The sequence below is a fragment of the Podarcis filfolensis genome, assembly GCF_964270895.1.
Source record: "Podarcis filfolensis genome assembly, chromosome: 8".
Classification (NCBI taxonomy): Eukaryota; Metazoa; Chordata; class Lepidosauria; order Squamata; family Lacertidae; genus Podarcis; species Podarcis filfolensis.
In genome coordinates this window covers 71918128-71938084 of record NC_139611.1, presented here as the reverse complement: position 1 = coordinate 71938084, position 19957 = coordinate 71918128, and the positions used below count along the sequence as shown (strand labels likewise).

At 46.5% G+C, this 19957-nt stretch overlaps 3 protein-coding genes across 3 annotated transcripts in view; 2 read left to right on the top strand and 1 right to left on the bottom strand.

Moving 5' to 3' along the window:
• LOC310769052 (membrane-spanning 4-domains subfamily A member 4A-like) overlaps positions 1 to 19957 on the top strand; it is a 639318-nt gene that overhangs the window by 419294 nt on the left and 200067 nt on the right. The gene's annotated exons all lie outside the window — the stretch shown is intronic.
• LOC310768100 (uncharacterized protein) overlaps positions 1 to 19957 on the bottom strand; it is a gene marked incomplete at its 5' end in the record, with an annotated part of 210707 nt that overhangs the window by 102014 nt on the left and 88736 nt on the right. The gene's annotated exons all lie outside the window — the stretch shown is intronic.
• LOC310768140 (alpha-tectorin-like) lies at positions 1807 to 19307 on the top strand (the record flags this gene model as incomplete). Its single annotated transcript, XM_083625854.1, has 15 exons — positions 1807 to 1839; positions 3074 to 3638; positions 3992 to 4593; positions 6121 to 6643; positions 7585 to 7784; positions 9720 to 10112; positions 10716 to 11002; positions 11467 to 11732; positions 12860 to 12979; positions 13249 to 13433; positions 14596 to 14753; positions 15335 to 15583; positions 17096 to 17258; positions 18105 to 18204; positions 19213 to 19307. 15 exons carry the CDS (start codon positions 1807 to 1809, stop codon positions 19305 to 19307), a joined length of 3939 nt encoding a protein of 1312 aa, XP_083481980.1.

Sequence of the window (19957 nt, the reverse complement as noted above, 5' to 3'; positions counted from 1 at the left end):
CCCATTGGCAGCCATTTTGTGATTGGTGCCCAAAGCACTTACTCAAAACTCCAAGTATGCCCGTGTGCCTGAAGAGGTTTATGTCCTCAGTGCTGTATTATGAAGAAATGCCCTTTTTAATAGACGAGATCCTCCTACACAATATTTACTCTCACAAGTAATCTCTATTCAGCAAAGCTTCCTGCCATCTTTAGTTAAATGTTTAGGACAATATCCAGCTAAGTTTTACTCAGGGTAAATGCACTTACATTAATGGGCGTTAGTCATGTTCATTAATTTCAAAGGCTTTGCTCTGTAGAACTAACATTTATAGCAAGGTATTTCACCTGGGGGATAAGGGACAAATATTTCACTAATTACCACCCCCCAATATAATTGCCCTAGTGTCAGATTCTGTTCCCACAGCAGGGGGAGGAGGAGCTTGAATTACTTATTTCCCCTCTTTCTTCTTCTTTTTGCAGAAAAAATATCATTAAAAAAGAAAAATATGGATCCAGATTAAATCAGTTGAAATTAGGACTTGTATACATTTACCTTTTGCCCCGTGCTTTCTAGGCACAGATATGTGTTTTCCTGGTCTGGGTGCAAGTGTTTTTGTTTTGCCTTGCTGCTTTCCCCAGAAAACATCATCTTTAACGCTGAATCGGAGCAAATGGCAATTCAGGTTTTCGACGGATAGTCATTTGCTCTGATTCAGTTGTAAAGAGCAGGTTTTCGCAGGGAATACAGCTTCGATAAGTATGGATGAGTGCTTCTGTGGCTGCCTTTAAATGTTTGGGGAGGAAGGAAAGACCAAATCACAGCCCCCTTGCATCTATTTTTACTTACGTTGCCAACCAGGGTTGCAAAATAACGTTGTGGTTGTCTCTTTGTTTGGTGGCAGCGAGGCAGCCATGTCCTCTTCTTTTGGGATAATTTGTTTTCTTTTACCCTAGAAATTGCCTGCCCAGCCAACACTTACTATGATTTCTGTGGCACAGCCTGCCCTGCCAGTTGCAGCAACCTCAATGCTTCTGCCCAGTGCTCCAAGCCGTGTGTGGCAGGTTGTTTCTGCAGAGAAGGCCATGTTTTGAAGTCTGGAGTCTGCGTGCCCTTGGAAGAGTGTGGCTGCAGGCTGAATGACCACAGCTATCAGGTGGGCGAAGAGGTGATCCTGACAGACACCTGCAGCAGGAAATGCTCCTGCAAGCAACCCGGGCATCCCATGAAATGTTGGGAGCACACCTGTGGGCCTCTAGAGAGATGCAAAACCATAGATGGCATCCGGGGCTGTCACCCTGTGAAATACGGCACCATGTGGGCATTCGGTTACCTCCACTATATCACATTTGATGGAGCTGCATTTGATTATCGAGGCGTCTGCAGGTACACACTCACTAGGTACTGCGGCCCTCCCAGCCAGCTTCCTGCTTTCACCATCCATGTGACCAACGAACACATGGGCTCCATCGCAGCATCTTGGACCAGACGGATAGAGCTGGATGTCTATGGGGAACACATTGCTGTAGCAGGAGGGCAAGAGGGCAAAGTGCAGGTAAGGAGAACTTTTTGCAAGCTTCGAAGAACTTCACACACACCCCAGAGAACACTGCGGAACTGATTAGTAGAGAACCTGGAATCCCCAAAGAGTCGCTAGCTTGGCACGCTTGTACACAAATACACTTTGCCTATACAGCCATTTTCGCAAGTCTGCAGGGTGTTTGAGGAATCGTCGCCATCTAAATTTAGCAATTGTTTCAGGTGTCCTCCTGTCCCAAGAGGGGATGGAGAGGAGGTCACAATTAAAGGAGTTGCTCGTCGACAAACATGCAGCAGAATGCTAAGCATGCTCACTTAGCAGTAAGTCCCATCGCATTCCTGTGTTAAAAGATTGCAGCCTTAGTTGTCATGCATAGGTCAAAACTGGAAGTAACAGCAGTAGTCATGTATGTCTGCAAAAGTGGCTGCCCCATTGCATAGTAAGATGTAGATATGGCATCTTAGGGCCCCTGCAGTTGTCCTTTTCCTTGTGCCTTCGTGATGATTTGTGCTCATGATGTACACCATCCTCTTTTTAATACTGTTTGTGGCTGCAGACATTTTGGGTGGGCGTGCTTGTTGCTTTTCCATTGGTGCATGCCCCATAACGGCCTGCTGCAATCCTGTCGCTTTTCATACCATAAATGTTCAGGGGAGAGCGGGGGCTGTCTTTTTCTTTCATTGCACTACAGCTCAGGAGTGCCCCTCCATGCCCAAGCAGATCAGAACGGGAAGCCCGGCAATATCCGAAAGGTTGCCAATCCTTGTAGAATGGCAGCTTAAGGAATGAATATGAAAATAGTAAACTAAAATGAGCAATGATTTCAGTATATCAAAAATCACACCAGTCAATTATCTTTTTTTAAAAAAAAAAAATATTTATTACTTTTCCAACAATTTAAACAAAACAAAATAAGCAATACAATACAATACAAAAGCACTACATGACATAACATAAAACACTACATAACACTAACACATTAAACTAACAAAACAAAATAAAAACAATTTAAAACACATCAAATAATTTCAATATCTTATCTTTCATTCACTTATTTCCACGACCTCCTCACACCTCCCTTTTTGTATTCCACTTCTGTTAATTGTTTCAGCAATTCCTTTCCATCTTCCTCTGTTTTCTGTCCTATAATTATCTTAACCTATTCTAACCTTATTTTCCCTTTAATACTCTAATAATCTATTTATACTTAGTTCCTTATAGCATTTCCACACCAGTCAATTATCAATTAATCAGTTATGAAATTGATCATGAAAAGTATTTTTTCTTTTCATTTTTTTCTTGTTTCTTTCTTTTCTCTTTTGTCTTTCTTCTTTTCCAGTTTGCATTCTGGAAAATTGTGTAGATAAAATGTTTTTATGTATGTTTATGTATTGTTTCTATTTCTCTTTTTTCTTTCCATTCTTTTGTAACATTTAATAAAATTTTAAAATTAATTTTTAAAAAAATCATACCAGTCAGCATGGGGGGAAATTGTGGTCGGCACGGGGGTCTCAGTAGTTCCTAAAGGTTTCTGGCATCACCCTTTTGTCCTAGGTAAATGGCCTCCTGGCAAACCTGCCCCTCACTCTTGCATCAGGGAAGATCAACGCCTACTTCAGAGGCTCATCCATCATCATCCAGACTGATTTTGGCCTCTCCGTTTCCTACGACTGGTCTTACTATGTGTTCGTTTCTGTTCCCGAAACCTATTCCGAGTCCCTCTGCGGCCTTGGTGGAGATTTCAATGGAAACCACCATGATGACTTCAGGACCCCCAACGGCTCCTTGGCTCAGGATGCTCTCGCTTTTGGGGACAGCTGGAAGGATGCCAACTCCCCTTTCCACTGCACAGTGGTTGGGCTCCCGTCCTCCTGCAGCGAAACCGAGGCAGCCCAGTTCAGATCTCAGGGCCGCTGTGGAATGATTAGCGATCCAAACGGACCCTTTAAAGAATGCCACGACCTTGCAGATCCTCAAATGCACTTGGAGACCTGTGTGAAAGACCTGTGTGCCACTCAGGGCAGCCATAAGACCCTGTGCATGGCCCTTCAGAGTTATGCTTGGCGGTGTCAAGTTCAGGGCATCACCATTCAGCCATGGAGGAAGATTGTCAGCTGTGGTAAGTGAGATTCCAAAAAGTAGAATTTTAAGGTGTCTTGTTGTATCGTCAACAGCTGGAATGGAAGTTTCCTCCCATTTTTCTTAGTTTACCTATTTCTCCTTCGTGGAGAGTATTCCTTAATTGGGGAAGAGACATAGCTCAGTGATAAAATATCTGCTTTGCATGCACAAGGCCCCAATTTTAATCTCTAGGTCCTCTGTCTGAAAATCCTGGACAGCTGCTGCCATTTGGTGTCAACAATACTGAGATTAGATGGACCAGTGGTCTGACTCAGTAAAAGTCAGCTTCATATGTTCTTATATATGTTTCTTTAACATTGCTGGAAGTGTTGCACTGTGTGTGTCTTTCAGAGCTGACCTGCCCATCGAATAGCAACTACGTGCTCTGTGGAACTGCTTCCCCCGCTTCTTGCTCACAACCACCTGTGCCCAGGAGTTTCTCACCTGCCTGTTTAGAAGAATGCCAGTGTGAAGCTGGCTCAGTGCTGAGTGGCACCGCCTGTGTGCTTCGGGAGCAGTGCGGCTGCAGCTACAAGGGCCGATACTACCTAAAAGGGGAAACATTCTTCCAGGAAGGAGAGAATTGCCATAAGATATACCGGTGTGACGAATCAGTCCATGCCATTGGTGGCGCAGGGTCCTTATGCGGCCCCGGGCAATTTTGCGGTAGCCAGAATGGGGTGTACGGGTGTCACCCATTGTCAGACGGTACCTGTCGGGTTTCCGGGTTTCTCAGCTACATCACCTTTGATGGGCGGCATTATGGTTTCCATGGTGCCTCCACGACTGTCGTGGTTGAACTGTGTGGGGCACCGGAGTCCTTGCCTTCTTTTAGAGTTGAGGTGAAGACCGAGAATGTGGCTGGAAATCCTTTACCTGTGATATCAGAAGTGCTTGTGCTGGCAAACAATACACAGATATCTCTGCAGAGAGAACACCAGGGTACTGTCAAGGTAAGAACGTAGGAGCCATGTTGGAGGTTAAACAGGAAAGGCCCGGGCCTGTGTTGAGCTTCTGCCTAAACTCATCCCCAGACTCGGCAGAGCAGAAAAGTCAGTGTGTGAAGGAGGGGAGAGAAGAGATGCAGGTCCACCAGCAACTCAGCTAAGAAGCCAGTGTGGTGTAGTGGTTAAGAGCGGTGGACTCGTAATCTGGGGAACCGGGTTCGCTTCCCCGCTCCTCCACATGCAGCTGCTGGGTGACCTTGGACTAGTCACACTTCTCTGAAGTCTCTCAGCCTCACTCACCTCACAGAGTGTTTGTTGTGGGGGAGGAAGGGAAAGGAGATTGTTAGCCGCTTTGAGACTCCTTCGGGTAGTGATAAAGCGGGGTATCAAATCCAAAACTCTTCCTTCCCCAGCCCTTTCGGCTGTCATAGGGCTGCAGCTTTGGCATCAGGTTGTAGCAGAGGAGGAATCAGAAAGGACACGGGAGGACCACTCCATCAGCATGGAGACCAGCAACTTTTCACAACACTAGACATACACACAACATACAGACATGCTGGGCACACAAATTACTCACAGCCTTCCCTTATCAGTGGGCAGTGTTCTGATAAGAGAGGGGAGAAGAAGAGGAGGAGGGATGTGATTGGCCCCTCCTAGCTTCTCAAATGATCAGTCTGATGACCAAGGGTGGAATGGTTTGCGTCCTCATCAGGATGCTGGGCTGAGCTGGGCAGAGAGATTTAGGCACCTCCCACCCCAGACCATGTCTTCCCTAAGTGTCCCTTCCTTTTTTTGTTATCACCATAAAAATTGGGGTGAGGAGAGACAAATGTCCATGGGGAGGCAGACAGATTAGGCCTGGACAGTGGCGTAGCATGGGGGTGCAGGGGGGGCCGGCCGCACCGGGCGCAACATCTGGAGGGGCGCGCTCGCACTCGCAGCTCTCTGCCCCTACTAAAATCCACGGGTTAGGGGGCGCAAATTACTTGCCTTGCCCCGGGTGCTGACAACCCACGCTACGCCACTGGGCCTGGATTAGGGCAGCGGTTAGCTAGTCTTAATGTAAGGCAAGTCAGTGTCATTATTCCCCATACTGAAGATGCGATGACTGAAGCTGAGATAGAGAGAGTGGCTTCCCTCATGAGTTTGTGACAGGGGTGAGATTCAAACCAGGAACTTTGACATTTGTTGCTCAGCTTCTTTGCCACTGTGAACCCCACCGTTGTTCCTCTGCTGCAGGATGCTCAGATTATCCTGATGGAGCTTCCCACATATGCTACGTGCTGTGCCAAGAGGAGGGCCGTGGCTTGTTGCGAGGGACATGGTTGCAGCCGCAGTAGAAAGGTGGTGGGGAAAGGGTTAAGCACATGCCCACATTGGATGTATCTCTGCTGCAAAATCCCTTCTCCATGGCCACTTTGCAGGAAAGATGTGGTAATTGGGAATCCCTGACCCATCTTCACTCTGCGTAGTTTGGCCATTGAGGTTTCTGTTGTCAGGACTAACCTGCTTTTGTTGCTTCCTTTCATACAGATTGACGGCGTGGCTTTAAACCTCCCAGTGCAAATCCAGGCCCTGGGAGCTGCCATTTATCAGCATGGCTTTTACACAACTTTAAAAGCAGACTTTGGGCTAACGGTGATCTATGACCTGGACCACGGTCTCTTTGTCACACTTCCCCCTCAATACCGAGGCCAGACCTGCGGGCTGTGTGGGAACTTTAATGGAGCTGTTGGTGATGATTTCCCATTGAAAAATAGCTCCACGACAAAAAGCACGTTGCATTTTGGTGACCTCGATGGATCTCGTGCCTCTAACCCCATGTTTGATCTCATCTGGTCAAAATCTATGTGCTGGATCATCCAGAATCCAGATGGGCCGTTTGCTTCTTGCCACTCCCAAGTTGATCCAGAGCATTATCTGACCGACTGCATCTTTTACTTTCATCTCACTGTCGGGGACAACAACACCTTGTGCCGGTCCATTCAGACATACGTAATGGCTTGCCAGAGAGCCAATGTTACCATCTCACCTTGGAGGACAGAGACTTTCTGTGGTAGGCCAAATCCACTTCTGCCTCACAGTTTGGACTGCAGTATAGCTAATGTGATGTATTGTTTTTCTGTAACAAATTAGGCTTAAAACCAAGAGTTCTCAAATTGTGATCCGTGGACTACTGGTGTTCTACAGGGAGCCAGTGTGGTGTAGTGGTTAAGAGTGGTAGTCTTGTAATCTGGTGAACAGGGTTTGCTTCCCTGCTCCTCCACATGCAGCTGCTGGGTGACCTTGGGCTAGTCACACTTCTCTGAAGTCTCTCAGCCTCACTCACCTCACAGAGTGTTTGTTGTGGGGGAGGAAGGGAAAGGAGAATGTTAGCCGCTTTGAGACTCCTTCGGGTAGTGATAAAGCGGGATATCAAATCCAAACTCTTCTTCTACAAGAAGAGTGATTCAGGTGGTCTGCAGAAAGACTGAAAAACAGTCAATAATATCTATACTTATGTTTGCACTTTATTTGTTGTCTGCCCCCATTACAATGGAGATTGAGACAGTTTTGACCAGGGGAAGAATATCAAACAGGCTAACAAGCACCTGGTCTGGGGCCTGTGATCTTTATAATATGGATAAGCACCCCCCTTTTTTTCTGTCCTCCATCCAAACAAGCATGAGGTATTATGAAAGCATGAGGACGCTTTAGCTGAGATTTCTGCATTGCATGGCATTGGACTAGATGACTCTTGGGTCACTTCCAACTCTAAGATTCTATGGTTCTATAAAAGTTCAAGGACACATTCCAGCCAGGCAAGAACACTCAAGGAGAGGGCGCATAACAGGGCTGGTGAGGTGTGAGGCCTGGAGAGAGTTCCGGGGGGGGGGGGGGAGACCTAAAAGCCTGAATTTGGCCCCTTGTGTCTGCGGTTTCCTACCTGTGCTTTGGGACTTCCCGTCCCTTCATGGCACTCTGCTTCTCATTCCATGTCTCTTCTTTCCTGAGCAGGCTTTGACTGCCCTGCCAATAGCCACTACGAGCTCTGTGGGCCTGCCTGCCAGGACGTTTGCTTCAGTGCTTGGATTAAGCCCCACTGCCTTCCTATGTGCATTGAAGGGTGTTTCTGTGACAGAGGGTACCTGCGCAGCGGAGACAGATGCATCCCAGAAGAGCAGTGTGGCTGTTTGCACAAAGGGCTGCATTATAAGGTGAGGGTCCACATCCCTGCTTTCCAGTGTATGTAGCCACAACGGGCTTTTTCTCTCCCTGCTGCCCTTAATCCTTAAATGGCTCCCATTTACCTACAGTGCTCTGGAGTGATGCTTATATCTGGGATATTGTAGTAAATTAAAATGGCAGTTGCCTGGTACTGATTGGAGGAGAACTGGTGCTTCATTAGTCCACTGGGAGAACACCAGCATAAACAAGGAAGCCCACCAGAGGGCATTCTGCTGAGCGCCCCCTCAACCATGGAGCAGGCCCTGTGCTCCTCACTGAGTGGCTTGACAGTGGCCATATTTTGTTAAGTACAAGTGTTTAATTGACATTGAAATTGAGAATGCCTGTGTGTGTTGCTGAAAAGTTTCAACGCACGGGAAATTCCATTGGAGTTTACTAAGTTCTCTGGGCTCTTTAATGGGTTGATAATTAACTTTTGTTGTTCTCTCTAGCTAACATGGGAGTTTTTAACTTTAGATCACATGGGAGGCTATTGAATTGCAAATCTGCCATCTTGGAAAGATGATGGCTCTAGTCCTTTGTTTCCAGGCTTAGTGGGAATAGAAATGTGTGAAAGAGTCTCCTGAAGGGAAAGAAAACAGCTCCAGGCAAAATGGAGGCTTTAGGAAAGAGAATGACCTATGCTTCTAGGTCTGTTTGGAATTAGCTTTTATTTCTAGGATGCTGAATCTGTGCTAGACAGCACAAGATACAGTGGTATCTTAGTTCTCAAATGTTATGTACTGAGTTGAATAGGATCCAAACTGCAGCAGTCTGATTGGTCCTAGAACAATAGGATCCAAAATGCAGCAGTCTGATTGGTCCTAGAACAATGCAGCAGTATGATTGGTCGGCAGGAGCCACCCAATCCAGCTCCAGATAGAAGTGAATCCACAACCTGATTGGCCTACAGGAGAATTCCGGAATTAGCCAATCACGTGCAGCCCATTGTGTAAATAATATATATAAAGCAGATACTTTGAGGGGCCTTTCATTCCCTCCTCACCACTATGAGCTGAATAAAGAGCATGAAATCACTTTGCGACTCTGAGTATATTTCATCAAATTTAATCTGTTCCGGAAGTCCGTTCCAAAACCAAAGCGTTCCAAAACCAAGGCGCGCTTTCCCATAGAAAGTAATACAAAATGGATTAATCCGTTCCAGACTTTTAAAAACAACCCCTAAAACAGCAATTTAACATGAATTTTACTATCTAACGAGACCATTGATCCATAATATGAAAGCAATAATCAATGTACTGTACTATAAAATAAATAAGATAGTATTGTAGATGATAAAAATAATAATAAAAAAATTTCTTACCTGCACTGATGATAGTCATTGTTGGGGGGGGGACTTTTATCCATTTCCACAGTCACACAATCAATCAGTAGCTAAACTGGGTTTCACACAGTCACAAAAACAAATTAACCGAAAAAACCTCAAAAACAAAAACACAAAAAAAATTAGCAAAAACAAAAGTGCCAAAGCTAATCCGCTCCAGAAGTCTGTTTGACTTCTGAAATGTTCAAAAACCAAGGCACAGCTTCTGAATGGAGCTGGCGCCCCAGAAACATTAGCTGACAGCCGCATTGGACATTTGGCTTCCAAAAAACGTTTGAAAACCGGAACACTTACTTCCGGGTTTTTGGCGTTGGGAACCAAGGCATTTGAATACCAAGGTACCACTGTATCATATGGAATGACTTGGGTGTGTCTTTAATGTTTTTGTTACGTTTTGAAGAAAGTTCTGCAAGTAAAGTTTTGAGTCAAACAAAAGGGTTCAATGTTTATTCTAAAAGGAATCAGGGTTGCGTTTTGTTTTGTTTTTTTGTTTTTGTTTTTGCATCCAGTCACTTCAAGCTGTGCACCATTAATATCTGTAGCAAATCTTTTAGCTCACAACCTTCCATTATGCTTGTAGATTGGGGAGCGGGTCTGGCTCCCTGGTTGCCGTGAGAGGTGCATCTGTGACGGCCCTTCCGACTTCCGCTGTGTCCCAGCCAGCTGTAACCTCGGCCAGAAGTGTGCTGCGAAGAATGGGAAGCTAGGCTGCCATACACGGTGGGGAACCTGCACAGTCACTGGGGACCCTCACTACTTCACCTTTGATGGGGCTGTGGCGCATTTCCAGGGCACTTGCGCCTATGAGATCTCCAGGACTTGCCACCCCTCCTCTCCCTTCTTCTACCGGGTTGTTGCAGAGAACAGGCACCAGGGAAACCCTCAGGTGTCTTTTGTGAGCCGAGTGGAAGTCTGGCTGAAGAATGAAACGCTGAGCTTTCATATAATCCTAGGGAGTGGCCAAACAGTAGAGGTACGTGAAAGATTTCTGGATATGATGCATAGTTATTTTTTTGGGGGGGGAAATGCTTTTATCCTGCTTTATATTCTCCACAGGCTCTCAAAACTGCTTACAGAAAATGCAATAAAAATGATGTCAGAGTTTGGTATCGGGAACAGCAATTGCCCAATGGTGACAGAATTACTTAGGTGGCATTCCTGCCCATCTCACCCTTGTTGGTTTTCCACCACCTCCTTAAGGCTACTTTATGCTGGCACCATTTTATTTATCTGCTTAGTCAGATTTGGTATTTTATTTAGTGCCCCGCTTGAATTTCATTTTAGCTGCCTTTGCAATTGCATTTTTTGTCTGTGTTTTTTTAATTAAAAAATTCACATTGTTACGGGTTAGTTTTCCTTTTAGCCACACTCCTATTGTCAGCTCCCTTAGGCATTTATCAGATGGAGAGCTGGGAAAGAAGCTTGCTTCAATAAATCACAATTACAATGAGGTCCTGGGAAACAATTTCAGTGCAATTGAACTGAATGACGAAATCTGCACTTTGTTGTGAAATGATCACAGGTGGCTACAAACCTTTCTCTGGCACATCTGATACGCTTACTGCCTTAATCACAGGTCAACCAGGAAAGAGTGCAACTACCCCACAGCCTGGGAGCCCTGGGTGCTATTTCCAAGGTCAAAAACATTGTGACAATAAAAACAGTAGCCGGTGTGGAGATCCAATACAACAGCCGCCACACACTCTTTATCCATGCAGGACCAGAACACCAGGGGAAGCTGTGTGGAATGTGTGGGAATTTCAACGGCATCCGTAGAGACGATAAAGTCCTGCCTGATGGAAGCAGAGCCCAGAATGACTTGCAGTTTGGGAATGCCTGGAAAACAGATACAAGCCCAACAGGGTAAGAGGGGTCGATACTGCAGCGTTTAACACTTTGTTGGTGCTTTTCTATAGAGCATTCAGAAAAAGTTTCATAGGCAGTAAAACTTAGCTTAGTTGCAAAATGGTGAAAGTTCCTAAATTATTGGTATAGGAACTCAAGAGCGGCTAGTGAGAGCCATGTGGCTGAGCTGGAGCAACTAGCTCAAACCTCTTCACACACTGAGTTGGATTACCAGTTTCCTCCCGAAGGGAAGTGACATAGCTAAGCCTGGCAGGACAGCTTCCTCTATGGTGTTAACCCTTTCATGCATTAATTAAACTTAAACCAGCCTCATAGAACCAAGATGCTTATCCCACAATGCCAATGTAATTTACATGCAAGCCCAAGGTTTGCCCAGGCTCTTTCCTTTTCATGCCCAACTCTGGCCAGTGACCACAGAAAGGCGTCTGCTGGGACTAAAACCTCCTGTCTTTACTTTTCAGGTGCTTGGATGACACTGTAGCACTAGAGCCATGCAAAGATCCCAAGGAATATGAAGAGGTCTGTGGGGTCCTGGTTAACAAATCAGGACCATTTGCTGAGTGCCACTGGCATGTGGACCCTTCTCCTTTTTATTTGTCCTGCTTATATGACTTGTGCCATTATGGGGTGGCTAATGGCATGTTGTGTGTGGCCCTCAGCGCTTACGAGGAACTGTGTCTTCTTCATGGGGTCCACGCCAGAGGCTGGAGAGCAGCTGCCCGGTGCCGTGAGTTCCAATTTCATCAGCTATCTGTCCATCTTGGGGGCAACTGGGGTTAAAGGGGCTTCCAGATTCTCATTCTTTCCATGTGGGATTCAGTTACAAACTGGCAAATTCAGGTTGTGCAATTATAGCAGATCAGGATGTCCTATCCACCTTCCAAATGTTCAGACTTTGCAACAAGAAAAGTGGCGGGGAAATACACTGGAAAGTGTGGGGTAATATTTGCTTTGATGCAACTTCATCTAACCTCCCCACAAACAAATCAGAATGAATGCTGAATAAATAAATGGTGGACATTATCTGATCTCCCTTCAAACAAAACAAGACCAATACTTCTTAGAGAGTTTTTTTGGAAGCACCCTAAGTCTATTAACTAGAAAGGGATGGAAAACCAACCTTTGTGACTACACAGGGTAATTAAATGTAGGTAAAAAACAATCCTCGGAAAGTCTGCTGTGCTGGTGTGAGGCTCATAATTTCTTCAGTTAGTGCTGCCGCTGACAGACTTCCCCTACTTTCTGTGTCCCTGAACTCTCAGACTTCCTCAGAGCAGGGGTTGACTAACCATTGTCAGATGGAGGGCTACATTCTAATCCTTGGGCCCTATTGAGATTTCCCCTACAGCCAAACTGGCTTTCACTTCCACCCCAGAGACTGGAATGTTTATCAGCATTCTGTGACTTGCCTTGCCTTTCTCCCTCCCCTCAGCAATCACAAAAGATAATGAACATCATGATATGTAAATCACTGGCCAGAGGTGTGTGTGTGTAACTCTCTGTGTGTGGTATCTTTAAAAACCGTAAACATTTGAAATGTTCCTCTCTGTAGCTTCCGTAGTTTCAACACCCCCATCCCCCTGCTTCTTCAACACACAAGCTCACAGGACTAGAGGGAGTTCCTCAGTATGTGGAACCATCAGGAGAAGACTTTGGAGCAAAGGTAGAAGGTCCCATTCAGCAGTATAAGCAAGCCCCCCCCCCAATCCACCCAGGTCTGGCTTACCACTTTGTGAAGCAAGGAAAGTGATGCATACTATGATCCAAAAAGACCCCTCTGTGTGAAGTTCAGAGTCTGCAATTACCTAAGACCACCGCTGATTCCTGCAACTAAACCTGTTCCTCTTTCTCTAGCTGCAACGGACCCCTGCCTTGACTTGGCATGCGGAGACAATGAATGGTGCGGTGAGAAAAATGGAAAATGGGGCTGCTTCTGTCACAGAGATCATAGCCCTGCCAAACAGGCTTCTTATGGTAAACAAGAACCACAGCTTTTCCCTTTTTGTCTTTGCATTTGCCTTTGAAACACGAAGTGTTACATAATGTCAGTATTCACACATTCCCCTGGTGCAGTGCCGTCAAACCGAGGGCCGCATGTGTGGGTCCCGACCACCCCAGAGCGGCCCTCGTCTTGCCACACGCTGGGGGGCTCCAGCTCCAGCAACAATATCTTCAGCTGTCACCTGCAACAACCCAGCTGTCAGAAACAGGGCCAGGATGCCAAATTCCTTTTCTCCCTCCAGATTACCAGTTGACATGCGATGACAGCAACAGTGTCGTGTCTCTCTCCCGCTGCCTGCTCTTCGCCGATGGATTCCCCGCCGAGGAACTGCATTTGGCAGATCCCACCTGCACTGGCACGCTTGTCGGAGACAGGCTCCTCTTCTACTTTGATACTGTGCAGAAGACCTGTGGGACCACAATGGAGGTGGGGAAAATTATCCAGCATAAAGCCTCCCCTCTCCCCACCCCGCTCATGAAGAAACACTTGACAGATATCCCAACATGCAGCTGCTGCTCCAGTAAAAAAAAGCCTCTCTGCTGAAATAGGTAGCAGCAAGGTTATGCAAAATATCTCTGCCTGACTGAGATGCTAGAAAGCTGCTTGCCATCAGAGTAGACAGATGAGATGAGCAAATAATATAAGCAGAAGCCAGTTTCCTATGTCTATACCAGGGATGTCCAACCAGTAGATTGTGATCTACTGGTAGATCCCTGGCTGATCCTAGTAGATCGCAGGATGCTTATTGTGTACAAAAAGTTATGGGGGGAGAGCTAAAAAAACTCCTTCCCTCAAAAGATTACAACTCTGAGCACTTCACTCCTAAAAAAAAGCAATCCACCCACCCCACGCACGCTCCTCCTCCCTCCAATGACAATGGGTAGATCACTGCCAGTTTTTTTATACTTGGAGTAGATCACAGTCTCTTTGGAGTTGGAAATGCCTGGTCTATACCATTTCCTGCTATCTGACCCTTTTAACCAGAGATGTTGTGACCCTGGTACTTTCTGTGTGTACCAGTGAGCTATGACCCCGCCTCAAACAGACCTCCTAAAAAGCAAGATTCTGGCAGGTAGCGCTGTGGTCTAAACCACTGAGCCTAGGACTTGCCGATCGGAAGGTCGGCAGTTCAAATCTCCGCGACGGGGTGAGCTACCGTGGCTCGGTCCCTGCTCCTGCCAACCCAGCAGCTCGAAAGCACGTCAAAGTGCAAGTAGATAAATGGCGGGAAAGTAAATGGCGTTTTTGTGTGCTGCTCTGGTTTTGCCAGAAGCGGTTTAGTCGTGCTGGCCACATGACCCAGAAAAACTGTCTGCGGACAAACGTCAGCTCCCTCGGCCAGTAAAGCGAGATGAGCGCCACAACCCCAGAGTGGTTCGCGATTGGACTTAACTGTCAGGGGTCCTTTACCTGTACCTTTAGCCTCTGATACCTAACTGGCTTACACTAAGGGAGATGTCGGTATTATTTCCAGACTCCTGGAGACTGGGAGGAGGGACACTGCTAAAGCAAGGAAGGAAAATCTGCCCTCTGTGTCCGCTTACATTGCAGTGGGCCTCACAAAGTTCTTTCCTTGCATTATTTCCAGATCAACACAACCCATGCCATCTACTTCAACACAGTGGAGGGCCGTGTGGAGAACACCTACGGAGGGGTGATCAGCAGGGATCGCTTTCTCTTCCTGCGCTTCTCCTGTGCCTACCCACTGAACATCAACCTTTCATCTGCCATCCATCCCATCCAGGAGTGAGTTCAGCCGGAAGGACAGGACAGAGAAGCCAAATGCCCCAATGCAGGATTTCACATCCTCGTAATATTTGCGTCTTTCCAGCGTTGGCTCCAGCAGCACCTGGTCCCCTGCAGAGAGCGGTCTTTGTATCCTCTCGCTGTGCTCCTCTCCATCTTTCCTTGCATGCATCTTTCAACTGTGGAAGACTCTGTGCCTCTTCCACTAGCATGGCTTCAAATACTCCAGGCCTTTTACCTATGTTCACCATGTTGGCTCCAAAGTTCTTTGTTCCTTTGCTCACTTTGTCCCTTATTCGCTTCAAATTTAGGTACCTCTATCTTAAGAATCTACTTTCTGGACTAGACTGAAGGCCTCCCAGTTCAGTACTCTTGACTCCAACAAAGGCCAAGCAGAGTTTTCCCACCCTCAAAACATTGCTCTTGTGTCCTTCCAGCCTCCTGCTTTCCAAATCTTTCTTCTTCCTCACTCTTCATCTCCCATCAGTCCTCTTCCTGATCCCAAGAAAGTGCAGTGCTGCCCTGTTGCTTGCTCCAAAACTAAAGCATTGTAACTCTCTTATGTTTTACCCCTTTGATAGCATCATTAACACCACTCTCACCTCCGGCCAAGGGAGCTACCAGACCACCATGACTTTGTACCAAGACCCTCAGTACAGCCGGCCCTTCACCCAGAGCCCTATCCTACTCACTGTCAATCACAGGGCCTATGTGGGCATCAGCATCTCGGGGGCAGACGCCACCCGCTTTGTACTGACCTTGTCGTCGTGCTGGGCCACACCGGACAAAGACGCCTCCTCCAGCATTCGGTGGGATATCATCACCAACCAGTAAGCTGCTTGCCTCTTCCTGTTTGCGTGGTCTGCTCGAAAGGGAACAGGGCTTACTAACTGGAGGAGACAGGCAGGGAGAAGAGAGAATTCATAGCACTGGAGAACAGGGGTTGAGAATCGGGAGGACACTTGGGTTTGGCTGTTGATGCCTTTTAGACATCGACCATGGACTGAGGTCCAGGACACCTGGCATGAAAGGGCAGCTAGAGAAGAAAGCCACAGCATTCAAGATGAATATGTATGAAGAAGGGGAGAAGCAGAGGGACTGCAGAGACAAGAACCTAATTTGAATATTCTCTTAACTGAGGATCAAACTAGAAATGATGCACAGGTACATAATTTATTACGGTCAAAGACCAGCTCACATAACACAATAAAAACAGCGTTCATAAAGATAAAATATACAATCGGAGCAGACTGCAGCAATAGCTCATGAGTTAAAATTAAGATATATACCTACACCCGTACAACTGAGATTTGGGCCACCATAAAAAATTGACCCTGAGGCGCCCCAAAGGGCAACTTCAGCATTTCCCTAGTAAGCTATTTTATTCTAGAGGATGATCTGTGCCTACAAATCTGGGCGCAGAATCTGGCTACCAGCCAGGTCGTCATATGATCTTTGTCTAAGAGGAAAGAATTAAGTTTAGACTTGTCTGAAAGATCGGCGAGCCTCTTCAGCGGAGGATCAATGGTGTCTCTACGAATCTCAACATAAAAAGGACATCTAAAAAATATATGTTCGAGGCTTCCTATTCCCCCTAATGGGCAGGCGCAAAGTCTCTGTGTGTAGAAATAATGTTATTCATATATTTAGTCCTTATGTTTTTCTTAAAACAAAACATATAAGTAGTTGATATAGAGACCTCAAACTGGGTGGATAACATGCCGGGCAGGGAGAGGGGAGTCTTAAACTCTTGCCCCCACTATAATCCTGATCAGAAACTGAGCCCTCCACACTTGCACACTTGATGTCTTCAATGCAGAGAGCTCCCTTCCCACTGCAAAGGGGAGCTGCAGTTCCAATTCAGACCAAAGGGTTAAAGACTCTCTCCTCCCTGTCCATGTCGTGGTCTTGATCCCCTTCTGGCTCCCGCGTATAAAATTTATGGAGAAGGAAAACACAGCCCAAGGGATGAAAGGGATGGAAATGCTCCTTATTAAGGCCTGGGTCTCAGAAACTGTGGTGCAACATCTCCAGCGCCCCTCTGCCCATCATTCTTTGATGTTGCAGAGATCAAGTATGAAACGCCTCTACGTGAACCAGCCTAATGTGATTTCTTATCCGATGATTAGTCGACACTCAGTGCCTCCTAGCTGAATGTCAGGATTGTCTTAATGGAAGATCGTTGTGATGACCCTGGATGGACATGAAAGTCTTGTGAAGGGTCTTTCGCACCTGCGGGTTCAGTCAAACGAGTGATAAACTTGCACAGGTGAACAAGCCCTTGGTCTCACCAGGCCCCTGCAACTCTCAATCCTCTGCCCGATGCCACCTTCTCATTGCAGGTGTCCAAACCCTCGAGACGGCACTGTGGTAGTTGAAAAGGATGCCGTGTCCCTCACTGGCCATTTCTCCTTCAGTGTCTTTGCCTTCATCCCAGATTTGGAGGAGGTGTACCTGCACTGTCGCATCCGCCTCTGCAGCTTCCTTACCACCAGGTGTACCGTGGTGAGTTAGGAAAAGGAGGAACCGCAAACAAGGCTGGCTCCAGGTTTGAGCGGGGCATAGTGGGCTCCTCCCATGCCAGTGGGTTGCCCTGGTGTTGTGGACTTACCTGGCGGCAGAAGCAGAGTTCTTTCCACTCCTATAGAACCATTTAAGTTTCCCACAATGCCCCCACTATAGTGTCATTCTGGGGTATTGTGGGAAATCAAAATGGTGGTCAGTTTCTCATAGTTCCCTGGAAAATATCAGGGGCATTTAAATGGCAGCTGAGTGACTCCAGCGCTCAGAATGGAGTGCCAGTTAAAAGGGTACCTAGGGCAGGCATCAGCAGTGGTTACCTGTTGGGAGTCTGGGGCCTTAGCAACTGCCCAAGGAGGTTGCATGCTGACACAGGGTCAAGGTTTCTGAGTCAGATCAGGCCAAGGCAACAGCTTTGAGAGCTGGTGGTAGCCCTCATACCCTCACCTGGAGAGAGATTAAGATCAGAGAGGTGGAAAATTACCCAGGAGGTCTTGACTTGTGTTAAAATCTAGATATGATCCTGATATACCTGCATCAACCTGGGCAGAAAACAGACTGGCAATGGGCTGGGAAATTAGCCTGGCTGTCATCCTGGTACCCACGGGAGTGCTGAGACTACAGAGCTAACCAATGCAGAATCCTCTAGACCAGCCTTTCTCAACCTTGGGTCCCCAGGTGTTTTTGGCCTACTACTCCCATCATCCCTAGCTAGCAAGGCCAGAGCTCAGGGATGATGGGAGTTGTAGTCCAACAGCATCTGGGGACCCAGGGTTGAGAAACACTGCTCTAGACAAAACAATGAAGTTCCATTTCCTCCCTTTCTTTCAGAATTGTGACAAGCCAGGCCCTGCGATTGCTGGAAGGAAGCCTCCATCGGGCATTGTCTCAGCTGGCCCTTTCTTGAGATATGATGATTCTCTTGATCAAGGCAAGACACTTTCCTCTCAGCACAAAGGCTCAGGCACCTGGGCCCTGTCTGGCATTGACTGTTCTCACAAACAACACTAAAAGAATCTTTCTGCCTCTCCCATGACTGCGGCGCAGGGTGGGGGTGCTGCTGTTTTCTTCCCCAGGTTGTAAATTAGATTAATTCAGCAAGGAACACGAGGAACAGAAAGTTTGATTTAATACATTGAATTAATAGTAATAATTTTGGGGTGTTTGTGTGCCAAAGAAATGCAGCTCGTTGATTTTAAATAACCCAGCAGGTGTGTAATTTCCATTTCTCGCAAGCAGACATAGCATTAACAATGTGCATTAGTGGCAGGAGTTCATCTTACGTCTTAGGATAGCATTCAAACAGTGAAAATCCAGACAGAAAATTTGTTGAGATTTTTTTTGTTTAGTTTTGCTCAAAGTTATTGCATTATTATTATTTTTTTGCAAAATCACTTTTTTTGAGGCATTTTTAAGGAAAATTGCAAAAATGGCACTGCCCTACATCCAGATTTCCCCAAACATATTGCCAATTTCCGCCCGGACACTGCTACCGACTGCAGTACATCTGGAAAATTCTGGACGTATCACAACCCTATCTTAGGCGAGCACAGCATTGTGGCTTGAACCAAAAAGAAAATTTGCAAATATTTCAGCTTTGCCATTTTGTCATTCAAACTGTGAATGCAAAACTTTAAAATCCCAGCCTTTGATATAGGTTGGCTTCAGTTGTAAAGACACAGAAATTTGGGGAACTAGTTAGTTTTAACTGTGGTTAATTAAGAAGCCTAGGTGTTAAAGTGCTGTTAAAACAAATCACAGCTGCATTTGTCAAACACTCCTGTCAAAATGTATGCCTAGGTGGACCTGAAACACTTTGTGCCTTCTGAAGCACTTTCTAAGTGGGATGCAGCAGTATTCCCCTTCGAGGCTTGTCTCAAATTATCTGCCAGTAACTGGACAGGGAAACTGATTGATAACCATCTCTTCCTCTCTGCAGGGCTCCGGCTGGCTGCCAAAAGCTGCACTGCACCCTCCTTCACCATTCTGCCTGTGCTGCTCAGTGCCATCATTTCCTGCAACATTTTCTGCTAACGCCTTTGATCCCAGACAGGGTACTTGTTGGGAATATGGCTCACGGAGAGATGGAGATGGATCTTGAAATTCACCATCCCCGCGGGATTTCTGCTGCTGCTGCACATGCTGACACCCTCCCAATTTCTGCTGTGAAGGCAGAGCCCATTAGTGGAGATAGAAGCCTGCTGTTGTTTACATCAGGGGTGGGGAACCTCAGGCCCTCAGGACTCTAACCAAGCCACACACCCTCTTCCTCGGCCAAACATTTCACCAGCTCTGCTTCATATATTCCTTAAGTGTTTGTTTTTTTTGTTGCTCTGCCTCTGGGTTTGCCCTCCACTGGCTTGTGTCCTGCAGAAGACTGCCCAGAAGGGAATGCAGCCCTGAAAAATGTCCCCCACCCCTGGTTTACACAATCTGTTTGAGGCCAAACTTGATGCAGTACCATTCAAGCAATTAGCAACCATGCTGATGATGCTTTAAATATATATATATATATATAAGCAGCTATTGGTGGGAGGTGTTTTTTGGAATCTGGGTAGCCTACTAATTTAAATAACAGCCCTGATCCAGATTGGGATTACAGTGGAGAGCAGAATGATAAAGCCCCTGTACCCCTACTTGCCAGAGTCATGATCTGCATCACTCTGCCTACCTCTGGTTTGTTT